Source organism: Notolepis coatsorum (genome assembly GCF_963971535.1).
Source record: "Notolepis coatsorum genome assembly, chromosome: 1".
Classification (NCBI taxonomy): domain Eukaryota; kingdom Metazoa; phylum Chordata; class Actinopteri; order Aulopiformes; family Paralepididae; genus Notolepis; species Notolepis coatsorum.
The window spans coordinates 133,163,464-133,180,210 of record NC_140165.1 but is presented as its reverse complement, the minus strand read 5'-3'; the positions used below and the strand labels follow the sequence as shown (position 1 = coordinate 133,180,210).

The 16,747-nt window shown below is 40.8% G+C and overlaps 1 protein-coding gene across 2 annotated transcripts in view; it reads left to right on the top strand.

Annotated features, from left to right (window-relative positions):
- The window catches only part of golm1 (golgi membrane protein 1), a 55,705-nt gene that overhangs the window by 34,466 nt on the left and 4,492 nt on the right, over positions 1-16,747 (top strand). Inside the window, exons 9-11 of one of the 2 annotated variants that reach the window (XM_084326545.1) lie at positions 1,360-1,521; positions 15,569-15,667; positions 16,555-16,581. In XM_084326545.1, coding sequence (XP_084182671.1) covers positions 1,360-1,521; positions 15,569-15,666 — 260 coding nt within the window. In that variant the 3' untranslated portion in view covers position 15,667; positions 16,555-16,581. The remainder of the gene's footprint in view (positions 1-1,359; positions 1,522-15,568; positions 15,668-16,554; positions 16,582-16,747) is intronic. The other variant, XM_084326544.1, reaches the window with a different exon arrangement.

Sequence of the window (16,747 nt, the reverse complement as noted above, 5' to 3'; positions counted from 1 at the left end):
TACATTGGATTATCGACGAAACCTTACTTGGTCCAAGAAGAGGGTCTTGTGTATTACTGGGTTAAGACATTTACTGTACATTGGAGGGGGTTGGGTTAGGACATTTACAGGGGCCAGTTTCGAATTGCCGTCTCCCGTAGGTGCTCCTTGAGAGTGGTTTTAAAAGTGGGTAGCGATTCACATTCCTTTACAGCTGTGGGTAGGGCGTTCCACATTGATGTGGCATAATTGCGAAACGTGTTTAGTCCCTTGTTTGAGCCGAATCTGGGTTTAACATGATTTGTGGAGCTCCCTCTGGTGTTGTGGTTGTGGTATTCACTGACCTTTGGGAAGTATTTTGACATGTACATGGGTACCTTAGTCGTGTAGTGTATCTTGTAGACCAGGCCCATTGCAAGTTGCTGTACTCTGTCGTCTACTCTAAGCCATCCTAGGTTGTCAAAGTGGGCAGGGGTGAGGTGGGTTCTAGGGGTAAGGTCAAGCAGTAGTCTGACCAGTTTGTTTTGTGATGTTTGTAATTTTGAGGTGCTTTGGTACCATGAGGTGCAAGCATAGTCGTAGTACCCTTGAATGAGTGCTCCTGCCAGAGTCTTCAGGGTATTCTTGTTTACCAGAGAGGAGATCCGGTACAGGAATCTAGTTCGTTGGTTGACTTTTTTTATTACATTGGATGCCATTTTGTCACAGGAAAGATTTGCCTCTAGGATAGAACCCAGGTATGTAATTTCATCTTTCCTTGTGACAATATTGTCACCCACTGTAACTGAGAAGCCGTTGGCCTTGCTGAGTTTGTTATTTGAACCGAAGAGAATGGACTCTGTTTTACCCAGGTGTAATGATAGTTTGTTGTCAGCGAGCCAGGTGCAGATTTTGCCTAGTTCCGAGCTGAGGGTTTTTTCAACCTGTAACTTGTTCTTGTCAGAGACCAGCAGGGCTGAGTCGTCCGCGAACAGGATCAATTTGCAGTCACAAGCTGACAACATGCCATTTGCATAAATTAGGAACAGTAGCGGTCCTAGTATGCTTCCTTGTGGAACACCACAGCTCACTGGGAGGGGGGGGGGTACCGTTTACCTCCACCATCTGTTCTCTCCCCTCCAGGTAGGATTGCATCCAACTCACTGATAGACTATCAAAACCAATTGCTTTTAGCTTGTCAATCAGAATGGAGTGATTGACAGTGTCGAAGGACCTTTTGTAGGTCCAGCATGACCATGCCGCAGTATTTGCCCACGTCCACCTCTTGTTTGATGTGGTCGTTCAAATAGTGTGGTCTTTCACTACCACACTAGAGGGTTATCAGTCTGTAGTGAAAGGGTTAACTGACTATTGGCTCTGGATCCTGCTCTTTTTCCCCAGAGGCGGACCCCGGTGTAGAAGACATGCTGATTGGTCAGGGGAAAGCAGATGATACTCCCATTGGTCAGAGGATTGACGATACAGAAAACTACGACGCAGAGGAACAGATAGTGGGCGGCGTTGACCTGGAGAAACCACAGAACCAGCTTGCCGAAAATATAGGTGCGTTTGTAGGTGTTTACTAGGGCTGTCCCCGACTTAGGATTTGTATAGTCGACGTGTAGTCGACTAAATTAGCCGATAGTCGACTATTAGTCGACTATGAAAGTATAATGTTTTTTTTTTTTTTATCATTCCATTTGGGCTGTGGGGGTGCTTAATGTCTGAAGGAGTCGACGGAAGGCTTCTTGTTCTCTGCAAAAGCATGCAATTGGTCCACTGATGGATACATCTTGATATTTGTCTAGTCTAGTGTGTTCATTAGATGGGTGAAATCCTCTTTCAGTTCCTCTGTGCCTGTTTTCTTAGGCAGTTAGCCTCTGCTATGCGTGCCATTAGCGTTAGCCACACTTCTAGGCCTCTTTTCTTTTGGAAAGAATGATAAAATAATTCAAAATTAAAATAAAATAATAATATTTATTATTTTTCTTTTTTGCATTCGACTAAGAGGTTGGCAGTCGACTACGGCTCCTTTCGATCGATTAGTTGACTATTCGACTAATAGGGGTCAGCCCTAGTGTTTACTTTGGAGCGAGAGAGTGAACAAGGACACACTGTAGCTGCTGCAGAATTTATTGCATATACTACATACATAAAGTGTGTACATCATGCTACATACTGTTGGATCTTATTGTTCAGTACATGGAGTGCAGTATGTGTGACATACTACATACAATATACTTGGAGGCAGGGCCGCCTGGGAGAAATGCGAGGCCCTGTGTGAGATTTAAACGCGAGCCCCCCCCCCCCCCCCAAAAGGTAAAAAAAAAAATATATATATATATTTTTTTCATACAGTTAACATATTCTTAAATAATAGCGCTGCCCGAGGCTGGGCATGATACAGTCAACATATAGCAAGAGAGAGAGCAAGAGAGAGCGAGAGAGAGCTCCCGTTCTACAGTCAATATACAGTGTACAGAGAGAGAGAGAGAGACACATTGGAAAGAAATTGAAATGCTATTTGGCCCTAAACAGAGAGTACACAGTGGCAGAATACCTGAGCACTGTGACTGAAGATCCTTGACTAGGTACAGACTCAGCGAGCACAGCCTAGCCATCGAGAAAGGCCGCCATAGGCAGACTGTGTGTGTTAGAAAGAGAGAGAGAGAGAGAGAGAGAGAGAGCATGTGTGTTTGTGTGTTAGAGAGAGAGAGCATGTCTGTGTGTCGTGTGTGTGTGTGTGTTAGAGAGAGAGCATGTATGAGAGAGATAAGCAAAGATGAGCCCCTAAAGGATATTCAACTTTTAATGGAAGAACAAAACGGAAGGAAAAGATAACTTCACAAAGGCAACATGAATATACATAGATCCAAAAGGACAAAGATCAACACTTAAATCCAAAGAGAAGAGGGTCTATACCAGAGAAAACAAAGTAGCAAGGAGCCAATGGCCGACATCAGCTAAATAGGCTAACTGCAAATAGAGTAGCCAGGTACTGACACCAGGCCACACACAGCTTTGGCCAACGCTACCCAAGCTACACAAACGACCAAGACAATTCACACACAGCACATGTCGTATCTCCAAATGTTGTGAAGTAACATATGTTTTGCCTGGAAAAAAACATCGTTATTAACAAAACATTCGGGAGGGGAAGGAAGGAAGAGTGGGGTAATGTCCAATGGACATCTTACCTGCACCAAGGAACGCAGGGCGAAAGGCCGCAACACAGGTCTCCACGTTGACGAAAGGCCTCTCGCTGGCGGGACAAAAAGAAGCTATGGCCGGAGCCTTGTCATGGTGCAGGCCCGACTACATCTTCTGTCAAAGATGATGTCGTAGTCAGAGTGCCAGGGCCTGCTATTCTCTTTTTTTTTTTTTTTTTTTTTTTTTTTTATTATTGCAAAACAAAATTATTAAAAGTCAGTACTCAACACACAATGCATAATGAAACTAACAATTAAGATGGCTAAAATGACATGCAAGCACAGAAACAGAAAGCAAAAAAATATATATAATAATATTTTACCGTATACAGTGTATATCCAACGAAATTACCAATTATACCAATGTCTTATACAGGATATACCCCTAATACCTATTATCTAAAACCCTACACACATATGCTCCAGCTCGAACCCCCCCCTCCCGGACCCCTCCTTGGATAGTACCTCCATTATCCCTCGCTCCTAACCAGACACTACCATTATAAGCTAGCTTTTATTCTCTCCACCACTTCTAACCACATTGACATTTTGGATTCATTGAGACCCAGAATTCTTGCTGTAGATATTTCTTGATAAATCACATCGAGATATGTAAGAAACCAAACCTTCCGGCACATTTTTTCCGGTTGAAACCAGCGTGATGCGATCAGCTTTTTAGCTACTGTGATACCTGATAAAACCAATCTCTTTAGCTGTGGATTTACTGCAAACTCAAAAACATCATTCAATAGTAATACAGAGGGGTGTACTGGTATATTCCAAGATACGAGTTTTGATAATTGTTGGGTCACATCTTTCCAGAATGCCTTAACTGGTGGGCAGTCCCAATACATGTGCATAAATGTCCCTTCGTCTCCATTTGTACATTGGGAGCATTTGGAGTCTTGTTTAAGACCCATTCTGTTCAGTCTTATAGGAGTCAAGTATGTCCTGTGAATATAGTTAAGATTGATTTGTTGATGATCCGGGTTCCTTGATGTAAGTCGGACATTTGCCCATGCTCCTTGCCAATCAAAGTCACTTTCCAGGTCTGGTATATCCCTCCTCCAGACAGAGTCTAGTTGGAGGGTTTCATATGAGGACGTTAGTAATTGATGATAAAAACCTGAAACAAAACCTCTCGATGTCTCTCTTTCATAGAAGAATTTGTGGTATCTGTGGTGTTCAATTGGTATGTCTAATGGAACACCGTGAGACTTCAAACATAGCCGTAACTGTATGTAAAAAAGCCATGTGGACTTGGTGAGATAAAATGTTGTGCATATTTCTCCATAACTACAAAAACCCTGGGCCCTCATGCATCAACGTGTTCTACGCACAGATCTGTGCGTAACCCGTGCGTACGATCATTTCTAAGCAAAGAGTGGGATTCATCAATTTCGATTTGAACTTGACTTCGTGCGTACATCTACGCACATTTCAGACCTGGCGTACCTAGCTCCCAGTGGTAGAATATATTATTACAACAAGGAAATGAGCTTCTGTGCATAATAACACTGGATGTTCTGTATGAACCGTAGTTCATTATAGTTCATTGTAAGATAGCAACAGTAGTGTAACTATGGTTAAAACCCTATAAATAGCATTTGGAATAATAGATCTTTCTCTCAGAATGAATGCAGCATGTCATATATGTTACGATGAATTGAAAATGGGGGACCCTGATGTAAACAAGACGAAAGTCTTTCTCTGGTCTGCATCCCCTTAACAATTGTATGTATTGAGCTGTACTGTACTGTACCCATTCTGCAATCTGTTAATAAAGTTTTCATTCATTCATTCATTCATGGTTTATATAGCGTTATCGGAATATACGGGGTGTAGGCTACTGACTGACTGCGCTCCGCGTAGCTTGATTGATTGATTGATTGAAAAGTTTATTAACAGATTGCAGAATGGGTACAGTACAGTACAGCTCAATACACACAATTGTTAATTGGGGATGCAGACCAACTTTCGTCTTGTTTACATCAGGGTCCCCCATTTTCAATTCATCATAAATCATAAAGCTCAACTCGTTATTATTTTGCGCACAGACCGCCGAAACACGGGAACGTTTTGATTATATTTAAAAGGCTTTACGTTAAACGAAACAAGTGGAATTTCGAAGCTGTAAGCAGAATAAGTCATATGAATATAGTGTTCTTCCCCCTTTTTACTGTACAAGAAAGAATAGAAAACGCATTGCAATGACACCATGCAGATAGTGGACAGACTATATGATGGGATTCAAGTTCATGTATTGAAAGGCAGGATACATCATACATGCAGTGAGATTCATTGTTCTATGCTCTCGTATTATATTGTTTATATAGGCTACCCAATACTGACATCAAAATAGATTGTAGTATGCCTCTAGAAATCATATGCAGCAGGTAGAAAATTGACGGGAGATCCATCGCGATTTGGAATAGAATTGAGGAGAACTTTAATCCGTGGGTATTAATCAAACAACACGGGAAAAGGCAGTCATATTCCAGCGCGGTCTTTATTAGCCGACAACAAAATAGATGCCTCTAAAAATCATATAGCCAATCGAACACAACTAATAAAGGCATTCATACAGCACGGTTATAATGACACACAACCAGCGCCAAACAGTGGTCAACGAACGGTCTTTATTAGTATTTTGAGCTGTCCAGGCAGAATTGCAGCAATGGTTTTAGGGAGCCGTTGATATCTGACATCACCGTTTACAAGTCCGCCTTTTATTTATCCCATAAATCATAATACGCGATAGTGTCTTCTTGGTTCGACAGCAGTGAATTCTCCGTGGAGTTTCTCGGAGTCCCGCTCGGGTCGGTCCATTATTTCACATCCCATGGGGGGTGTTTCCTCATTTTCATGACCATATATGGATAATCATGCACGAGCATTGACGGTAGAACAAAGTGGTATTCATCAACACGGAGGACCATAGAGCCTGCGTACGCACGTGTGATGAATGCCGACTTCCCTGTGCGTACGCTAGTTCTACATTCCGTGCTTACGTGTGGAAGTAGGTCAAGTTCAAAGTCCACGTTGATGCATGAGGGCCCTGGTTGTTAAAAACATCCCCTAATGAGTGTATGCCTTGCTCTTCCCATATAGGGAATCTTATAGGTCGTTTTTCAATTAAGAGTGCATTGTTATTGAATAAGGGAGTGTGATTGTGCCATTTTTGTGGGTTAGGATATTTTTTTTGTGTTTCACGCCATATCCGGATCGCATGGGTAATTATGGGGCCAAATTTCCGTTCACAGTGCTTGATTGGTAGTTTAGTGTATGCTATGTCCTTCAGTCTATGTGGGGCTACTATGTTTTCTTCCAATTTTCTCCAGGATACTAATGCTTGGGGATCAAACCATGTTGTCAATGGTCTTAATGTGTACGCCTTAAAATAGTGGAAAAAATCTGGAAATGCCATGCCACCGTCTGCTTTATTTCTCTGTGCGGTGGATCTTTTTATACGTGGTGGTTTGTTATTCCAAATAAATGTGTATGTGGAGGAGTGTAATCTTTTCCAGTAACCCTCTGGAGGGGGTAACGGTAGCATTGAACTGAAGAAGTTGATTCTAGGTAGTACATCCATCTTAACTATTGATATCCTTGCCTGTACTGAGTTTTTAAGTTTTGCCCACCTATCAAGGTCGTCTTTGATTTTGTTTTGGATTTTTGTGTAATTGTGCTTCACCGTTTGTCTTATGGTGGGGAATATTTCCACTCCCAAGCATCTAAAATGTTTTACCATAGGTATCTCACCTGGGAGGGTTATATCTTTTTTTGCAGGGGTGTTAAGTGGAAGGAAAGCCGACTTCGGCCAATTTATCTTAAATCCTGATAAATCACCAAAGTTCTCAATCAACTTGAGTAGATGAGGCAATGTGGTGTTGGGGCTTTGCATGAACAATATTACGTCGTCCGCATATAAACTAATTTTATGTTGTGTGCCCTTGATTACGATTGGTTCTATGGATTGGGATTGTCTTATATATTGTGCTAAAGGCTCTAATGATAAATCGAATAGTCCGGGAATAAGAGGGCAACCCTGTCTGGCTGAGCGTGATACCGGAAAGATTTTGGAGATGATTGTACCTGTTGTAATCATGGCCGATGGGTCTTTGTATAATACTTTAATCATATCAATGAATCCTTTTCCTAACCCCATCCTTTCGAATACTGCCCATAGATACGACCATTCCAGCCTGTCAAAGGCTTTCATAGCATCCAGGGACAGCATCGCCTTAGGTATGGTGTCGTCCTTGTCTGCATCTAGTACGTGCAGTATTCGTCTTATGTTATCAGTGATCAGGCGACCTCTTATGAAGCCAGTTTGGTCCGGATGAACTAAAGACGTCATATGCTTTTGTAATCTGATGGCTAATACCTTAGAGCAGTGGTTCCCAAAGTCGGGGTCGCGACCCGAAGGTGGGCCGCGAGCAGCCACGGGTGGGCCGCGAGATGATTTAAAAAAAAAGAAAAAAAAAAGAAAAAAAAAATATTTTTATTTTTTATTTTTTATTTTTTTATTATTATTTTTGTCAGGCCACTGAACTTAGAAGCAGACCAGGACAGTGTTTCTAGTTGTATTCTAAAATTCTATTATATTGTATTCTAAAATGTGACTATATGGTTTTATATTAACTTAATAAATAAACAAAAACGAAAAATCTACTTATTTCAATGAACATTTCAAACTAAATAACAGATTATGCACATAAAACGCTGAAAACAACCGAAGCAACAATAGTATTTTAATGAGGCTATTATTATTATCATTATTATTTTGCAACAAGTTAGCCCTCTCATAAATAGCACATATAAATGAATAACTAACTTGAACTAACTTAATAGGATTGAAGTGATATTTGGCTTAAAAAATCGGTCGCATGGCAAAAAAAAAGAAAAAAAAAAAGCCCGACGATGTGCATTGGGCCGCGGCTCTCTGATGCCTTATTTTCTGGGCCCTGGTCTGAAAAGTTTGGGAACCCCTGCCTTAGAGTACAGTTTGATATCGGTTCCGAGGAGGCTTAAGGGTCTGTAACTACCGCACTCGGTGGGGTCTGTCTTTTTTGAGAAGGACTGTTATGAGTGCAATATTGTCGTTTTTATGGAAGTTACCCTCCTTGACTGAGTATAAGATCATATTTAGTAATAAGGGTCCAATTATGTCCCAACAAGAAAGGTAAATTTCTGGTGGGATACCGTCTCTTCCAGGAGCCTTACCACTTTGCATTTCGGATATGGCCTTCTTGAGTTCCTCTAGTGTGATCGGTGTTTCTAACTGTTTAGCGTCATCCTCTGAAAGTTTAGGGAGAATAATTTGATTAAGATATGTGTCCATTTTGTTTTGATCGAAGGTCGTTTCTGATTTATATAAGTCGGAGTAGAATTCTTTGAATGTATCATTTATTATTTCGGGGTCTGTTTCAAGTACTTGTTGTGCTCTAATGGTAGTTATATCTGCAAATTTTGCATTAATTCTTAATCGCATGGCTAATAGGTGACTAGGTTTAGAACCTTGGGAGTACTGCTGTTGTCTTGTGCTGCATATTTGTATTTCCGATTGTTGTCTGTATATGGCATTGATCTCTATTTTTAGTACGTTAACTTGATTTTCTAGTCTAGTTGAGTTGTTGTATTTTAAAGAATTAAATAACGTTGAGTAAAGCGTTTCCAGTTCAGACAGTTTTGTGCATTGATTCTTGCGCATTTGAGGAAAAGCTATCGGTGAAATCCTTGATCATTCCCTTTACCGACATCCATATTATTCTGGGGTCTTGCACCGAGTTTGCATTCTCCCGTAGGAATACTATAAGAGCTTCTTTGAGTTGTGTAATGAATTCCTTGTTATTAAGCAGCATCGATTTAAAACGCCATCTTGGGGCTCGGGAAGATAGTATACCAAATGTTCCTTTTAGGAGTAAATAACAGTGATCTGATCATTGGGTATCATTTCCACTTCATATTTATCAAATAGTCTCGGGGATGCAAAGACATAATCTATTCTGGATAATGTGTTATGTCTCGCCGATCGACGAGTACTTTCGGGTCGTGGGATTAAGTGAACGCCATAAGTCATTTACACCTGTAATCTTCGACCAATCCTTTAATGCTTTAGATGAATTATTTTGTTCGCTGGAAAAGGCGAGGTAAGATTTGTCCATCCTTGGATTCCAAATGGCATTAAAATCTGCACCTATTATAAATGAGTAATCGGGAAGGTTTAACATTGCATTGGTTAGTGTAGAGAAGAAACCCTCTTCGTACAAATTTGGGGCATATACCGCTGCCAACGCTATTTTCCTGTTATTGTGTACAATCCTAGCTATAGTTATACGCCCATCTGCATCCGACCATACTCCCTTTAATTCAATATTTAACTTACGTCTAACGACTATGGCTACACCTCGAGTTCTCGTACCAAAAGAAGAGTGACTAATATTATGATATGTGTTATCCGCTAACGTATCTATGTTTTCCTCTAAAATGTGCGTTTCGCTTAGTAGAGCCACGTCCACATGTTCTTTTTTCATCAGTGTGAGCACGCTTTTGCGTTTGTGTTGTTTATTTATCCCACCAGTGTTCCATATCATTATATTCAAACTAGCCATAATCTATACATGTTTTTGTGTAGTTTTTGGTAATGCTTCTGGAGTGCGAAGCTACAATAGATGTACATCCAATTATTGAGGTCCCGTTGAGAGCCGAGCTTAAAAACATATATATATACAAATAAAAATCCCCTTTTTTCCCCTCTCCCAGAGAGTCGTACAGGCCTGTGTTCCATAAACACATCCTCCGCGTATGACTCCCTCCCTTAGGCCACCGGATTGCCCAAACTGAGTTTTGTAATCCTAATCTTCCTATGCTAATTGCCATAGGATCTAACATTTTCATTCTAATTCAATAGAATGTCGCTTTTGGTCTTGCGCCTTCCCTTACTGTAGTGAAATATTATGAAAAATGAAAAAAAATAATATACCTTCATTGATATATTCATTTGAACCTTCTACTAACTTATGTAGGAAACATCAGAAAAAGGAAAAGATTGTAGAGAAACACTAACACCTTAATATGAAGAACAATGGGAAAGAACAATGTAAGATAAAAAAAAAAAAAAAAAGGAGTGAGAGCTAAAATAAAACTCAACGTGGAGAAACCACTAGAACAGAATTGAATAAATAGATAAGAGAAAAACAGAGACTTTTAGAGCTACATTGTGCCAATCTCTACATCAGTGGAGTGATTATTTAAATTATTAGAATAACCTTGTTGTGCTCATACGTTTAGGTGTGGCTGATTTTTTTTTAAAGCCTTATTAAGGCCTGATTAAACTTCAGTCAATTGATCATATGCTTATGCTTATACACACCGGATGTTAATGTTAAAGTTGCAGGCCTTCGTTGTAATGGTGCATTATATTCTAGAAGGTTGTAGAATACACTAGTATATACGAACAGACTGCTGTTATGTTCCAGAATGATCTTCCTACCCAGGGTTCATGACTACTAGTATTTTCGGGATATTTCTTAGTGACCCAGAGCAGTCGAGCGATGAGCCCAGAATATTCCAGATTGTTCATAGTGTCAATGATATATTCTTGTCTCCACGGAGACCAGAAGTCTGTAAATATAATGCATTACGAACCATATTATACACATTGTGCCTTGGTGTTGCCGGCATGCATATCATCTGCTACTTTTGTTGAGCCCGGATAAAGTCATTCTAATACTGAGATACACAGAGAAAGAGAGAGATGAGTAGGCTTATCTGGTGCAAGACAGTGTTGCGTTCTGCCCTGGGGGATCTGCTCCATGTAGATTCAAGTATTCCTCGGCGTCTTTAGGCGTGCGTAATCTTTCCCTACGGCCGTCTTTACCCACGATCGATAATAGTGCCGGGTATATTAGCCTTGGTCCGAGGCCACACTTGAACAATTTCTGCATCACCTCCTTGTAGGGGAAACGCTGAGCGATGGCCTCTTTGCAAAGATCCTCGTAGATAAATATTGAATTTTCACCATGTTTCAGCTTTCCCCTTTGGTTGCGTGCAACTCTGATGATGTCATCTCTTATTGCCGTCTTGCACAGAGTAACAATGATGACTCTTGGACCGTTGCCTCTTTGTTCTCGAGTACCGATTCTGTAACATTGGTCCACTATCGGCTCTGTGGTTAGAATGTTGTTACCCAAAATCTCTGATAACACTGTTGGAAACTTGTCGTCTGTGCAATTGACTGATTCATCAAGTCCTACAATGCGGATGTTATTTCGCCTGTAGTAACGTTGGGTTTCGAGTAGCCTCTCCATCGCTTCATCTTTAACTTCTTGTATTTTTATCCGACATGCCTCTTTCACCTTTTTTATCTCCTTCGTTACCTCTGTCAAACCAACGTTGATGATCCTCTCGTTCTCTTTGACTGCCTGTGTAATTTCTGTCACCGTATTCTCCACTGTCGTGATTCGCACGGACTGTACAGCGACCGCTTCCATAACTTCTTCGAATTTAGCATTGATGTGTGCGACGTGTACTTTGAAAGCTACCATCTGTTCCTTAATCAGATCCTTAATCAGGCTAGTCAGAGAGAAAAAAAAAAAGTCTCTTCCTTTCGTTTTTTCTCTCCCTGCGGCAGCTTGTGGGGGGGGGCTCCCTTCCTCCCCTCTCCCATGTGGCGCGGCAGGTCCCCCCCCCCCCCCCCCCAAGTGCTCCCTCCCTCTCTCTCTCTGTCTCCCTCTCTCTCTCTCTCCCTCTCTCTCTCCATCTCTCTCTCTCTCTCTCCCTCCAGTGTATGCAGAGGTGTCGGGTTTCACTCTGCCTCGCAGTATGAGGAAGTGGTTTTCCACTCGGTGTCTAGTCTAGGTAGATTGTGGGCGGGCATTAGCTACAACCACAGAGCCAATCACATCACTGTCTTCTACCCAGAGCCTGAGTAACGTCATTCAGGCCTTCAAATCAGGATGGACTAATTTACTGGAGCAGGAAATTATCTGAGCTGAATCAGAGCAATCCGCCAATATGGTATTTAGACACTAAAACACATTGATACTAACTCCTATTACTGTAATACAATGCTAGAGACTGAAAAATGACATTTATAGTACATGTCCCCTTTAAAACAAGTGGTCTACATGTTAAAATAATAGCTCTACACTTTGACAGCCATCACTAATATACATTGTCTGGTCAGTCCCTCCACTCTGCAGTAAACACAAAATAAATCTTCTGGTATCCCGTTCCCACTTTATCCAATCAGGAGAGAGAACTCCACACTGCAGTCTGACAAAGATAAGAAATAAAAAACTAGTTTTAAGCAAATGTGTCCTTGAAACAAGTAAAATAATCTGCCAGTGCAGTAAGCTACAAGTAAAATAATCTGCCAGTGCAGTAAACTAATTTGGCTTGGCAAGATTTCTTGAAATAAGTAAAAATATCTAGGGTTCTCTCCTGATTGGATTAAGTGGATGCCAGGAAATGTATTTTGTGTTTACTGCAGAGCGGAGGGACCGGGAGACCCATGTTACTGACCAAACACTCTATATCAGTGATGGCTGTTGGAATGTACACTTTTATTTGATTTTTTCTGTGTTTAGCATGGTTTTATAGTAATACAGGTTAGTATTAATGGGTCTGTGTCTCTAATTACCATATTGACTCATCAGTCTAGTCTCGAGTTCACGAGATCCTCCCTCACTCAACTAAACTGTTCTGATTTAACGGTTTCCGTGATGTTAATATAGCATTGATTTGCATAGCTCCGCCCCTAGTTGTACTCACCTCCACCGCCCACATCAACCATTATAGTGCAGAGACCGCATCCGCATTGTAACCCGACACTTCCTCAAACAGGGTTTGACAGGCAGAGAACGAGAGAGATAGAGGGACGGCGGGAGGGACTGCAGAAGTGTGTGTAAATGTGTGTGTGCCATTTCTCTCCCTCGTCGGGGACACACACACACACACAAACTTGACTGCGTGTGTGTCGGGGACGTAGCCATAGTGCAGGGGTGGCCAACCAGTCAGAGACTAAGAGCCACAAAAAAATGACTGTGGTACCACAAAGAGCCACACCATATACCAGCGTTTCTCAACTTTTTTTTCAGTCACGGCACCCTTCATGTGTTTATAGGTCTCACCCTCTGGCCTCTGAAGTTGCTAATGTCTTTTTTATTTGGGCCTCACAGGGTTAAAAGTACCCTGTGAGACCCACGGTTTCAAAATTACAAAATCACTTTTAGCCATTTAAAAAAATAATGTTTATTTAAAAAATGTTAAAGGGGAACTATTTTACTATTTCTTTCACTATTTGGGCACTTTTACACAATTCCTGTGAGTCTATGGAACACCTAGGTTTTTTTCAAAAAAAATGCATTGTTTTGTATTTCTAATCAAGTACTAAAAACCGCATTTTTCTACCTTAAGATCTTAAGCCGTTTTGAGGCTGGGCTCCAACCACTGTGTGGCCTGGTGCCAACTGCCACATCAACTGCCACATTATTATGCAGCTGAGAAATCTCTGACATCACAGATATGCACATTTTCAGATGACTCAGTTCAGTGAGGGTGAATATTGTGAGAGGAGAATTGGAAGAATTCGCCAATATGAGAATTAGAGACATATATCCTATTAATATAAGTCCACATAGCTAAGAAACAATGGTAAACACTGAAAAAAGCCATTTATAAGATAGTTCCCCTTTAAGCACATGTATAGTCAATTGGTCCTGTTGTTCAGCCTCACAATGCTATTTGATAGTAAATGTGTTTATATGTCCCACCCTCTGGCCTCTGAAGTTGCTAATTTCTTTTTAATTTGGGCCTCACAGGGTTAACCTCTTAAGCCCGAGATATACAGTAAAAGTGTATATTTTCAGCATTATGTTTGTTTACCAATTATTTGAACTGTTATTAGTGAAATATAAGATTATAGAAATCTCAGGGCATTGAGTCGGAAACCGGCGCATATTGACAGGAGGAAGTGGCACAGCCAAAAGTGAGTGTAGTCTTTTGAAGGAAGAGACTCAGGGCTTTCAAATTTCGAAAAACTACCCTACCCAGCTCACACCAGCCCCTGTCAATCATCTGACTTCTGGATTTACTTTTTAATTTCTCTTATTTTTTGGGATTATCTCCCACAAACCTGAACGTTATTGCCATAAAACAGAACGCAGTTAGTTTCTCTACCTTTCTGTGAACGTCTTGCAAAAAACGGTGTTGCAATATGATGAAAAATGGTGGAGAAATTTACATTATAAAAAAGATGGCAGAATTCAGTACTGTATCTACAAAACCTTCTGTTTAATCATCTTCCCTTTATTCATTTGCTTAGATTTTTCAGGTCTGGTCAATTTTAGCATGGTGTTATTTACAGTCAAAGATAATTTTTTTTTTTAAATAGAATTGATATTCTCCTTTGGTTCATTACAATTTACTCAAGCCTAGTAACAGACACACTATTTCTGACACTGATCCATATATGTCCCTAGATTCAGATACCAAGAACATGCAAATGGACCATTTAAAAAAAAATTGTAAATGTTTATTCTACGTCCTTATGGAATGAGTGACATAAAAAAAAAAAAAGTAAAAAAAAAAAAAAAAAAAAAAAAAAATTATTTTTTTTTATTTTTTTTTATGGATGGAAGAGCCGCACATTGACGGGCAAAGAGCCGCATGCGGCTCGCGAGCCGCGGGTTGGCCACCCCTGCCATAGTGTAACCCGACACTTCCTCAAACAGGGTTTGACAGGCAGAGAACGAGCGAGGAGAGAGAGAGATAGAGAGGGACGGCGGGAGGGACTGCAGAAGTGTGTGTAAATGTGTGTGCGCCATCTCTCCCTCGTCGGGGACACACACATACAGAAACTTGACTGCGTGTGTGTCGGGGATGCATCTCTCCTCTCTCCCTCGTCGGAGCATTACACACAAACTTGACTGTGTGTCTCTCTCTCTTTCTTGCTCGTTCTCTCTCGCTCTCCCTCGTATGTATCACGCTGTGTGGGTGACTGTCACTGAAAGCGCTTATGGGCGGAGCCCATCCAATAACAGTAATAACAGCTTTCGAGTACTCTATTAGAAATATAAAACAATGATTTAAAAAAAAAAAGTAAACCTTACAGATGTCTTCCATAGACTCACAGGAATTGTGTAAAGTTGCCCAAATAGTGCAAGGAATAGCAATGCATGTCCCCTTTAACAAGAAATACCACTTACAGCTATTTTTTTTAAAGGAGAACGAGTGAGAGAGAAAGAGAGCTCAGTGCATTATGTGAGAGAAAATACACACATTTCTATAATGAAACATTAACTCTGCTCTGCTTCTCACTCCTCATCAATGATGCTAGTGTAATGTTTGATAGACAGTAAGGTGTGTGTTAATAACCATGTTGTACTGTTTACTAGATAAGACGATGGAGGATGAGCTCGCGGACTATAACGGAGACGACGAGAATGAAGGAGAGTTTGAAGCAGACAAGCAGGCAGAGCTTGCTCAGATCTGAGGTATATCGCACACACACACACACACACACACACACACACACACACACACACACACACACACACACACACACACACACACACACACACACACACACACACACACACACACACACACACACACACACACACACACACACACACACACACACCTACCTACCTACCTACCTTCCTTGTGGGGACACCACATTCATTTCCAAACCCCCTTCCCCTAACCCAGGGGTCAACAACCTTTACTATCAAAAGAGCCACTTTTCCCCCGTCCCACAAAATAAAATGCTCAGGGAGCCGCACAACCTATTTACCCTTAAAATGAAGATAACGGTGTATAACGTTTTATATATCCCCAAGCATACCCCACATTTAGCATAAAACGCCTGACAATTGCATACCCAAAGTAATTTGCGATTTATTATACTTTATACTTATAGCACACAGTTTGTTGCATTGATGGGATTATAAAGCAACAAAAAGAAAATGTTTGACTTTTTAATTGCTGTTTTTACCTGTTATAACAAAGGAAAACCTCAAACTCTTATGAAGAGGAGAAAAAATACTGGCTGTGTAGACCCATTTTTAAATAAAACACAGAAGAGGAGACAAAACACTGGTGTCTGTAGACCGACTTTGAAATAAAACCCGGAACTATTCAGGTATATTTGAGTCCTTCCCTTATTTGTGGAACATTTATAAAATAGAAAGTAGTCCACTTTGAAAAAAGAATACCATGTGTAGACCTACTTTGAAATAAAACACAGAAAAGGAGAAAAAACACTGGCATCTGTAGACCTACTTTGAAATAAAACCCTGAACTATGCAGCTCTATTAGAGTCCTTCCCTTATTTGTGGAAAATCTATAAAATAAAAAGTTAAATTTTCATTGTTCGCAGATTTCGCACCACATGTCAGGCATACAGGTAAGCCTTTTGTTGACTAAATATCTTAGTTGATGAAATATTTTTTCATTTCATTTTTTTTTGGGGCCAGGGAGCCGCATGTTGCCGACCCCTGCCCTAACCTGTCTGTCTGACCAGTGTCCCCACAGGGATCGAAAGATGAGAAAGAATCCCTCAAGGACAGGGA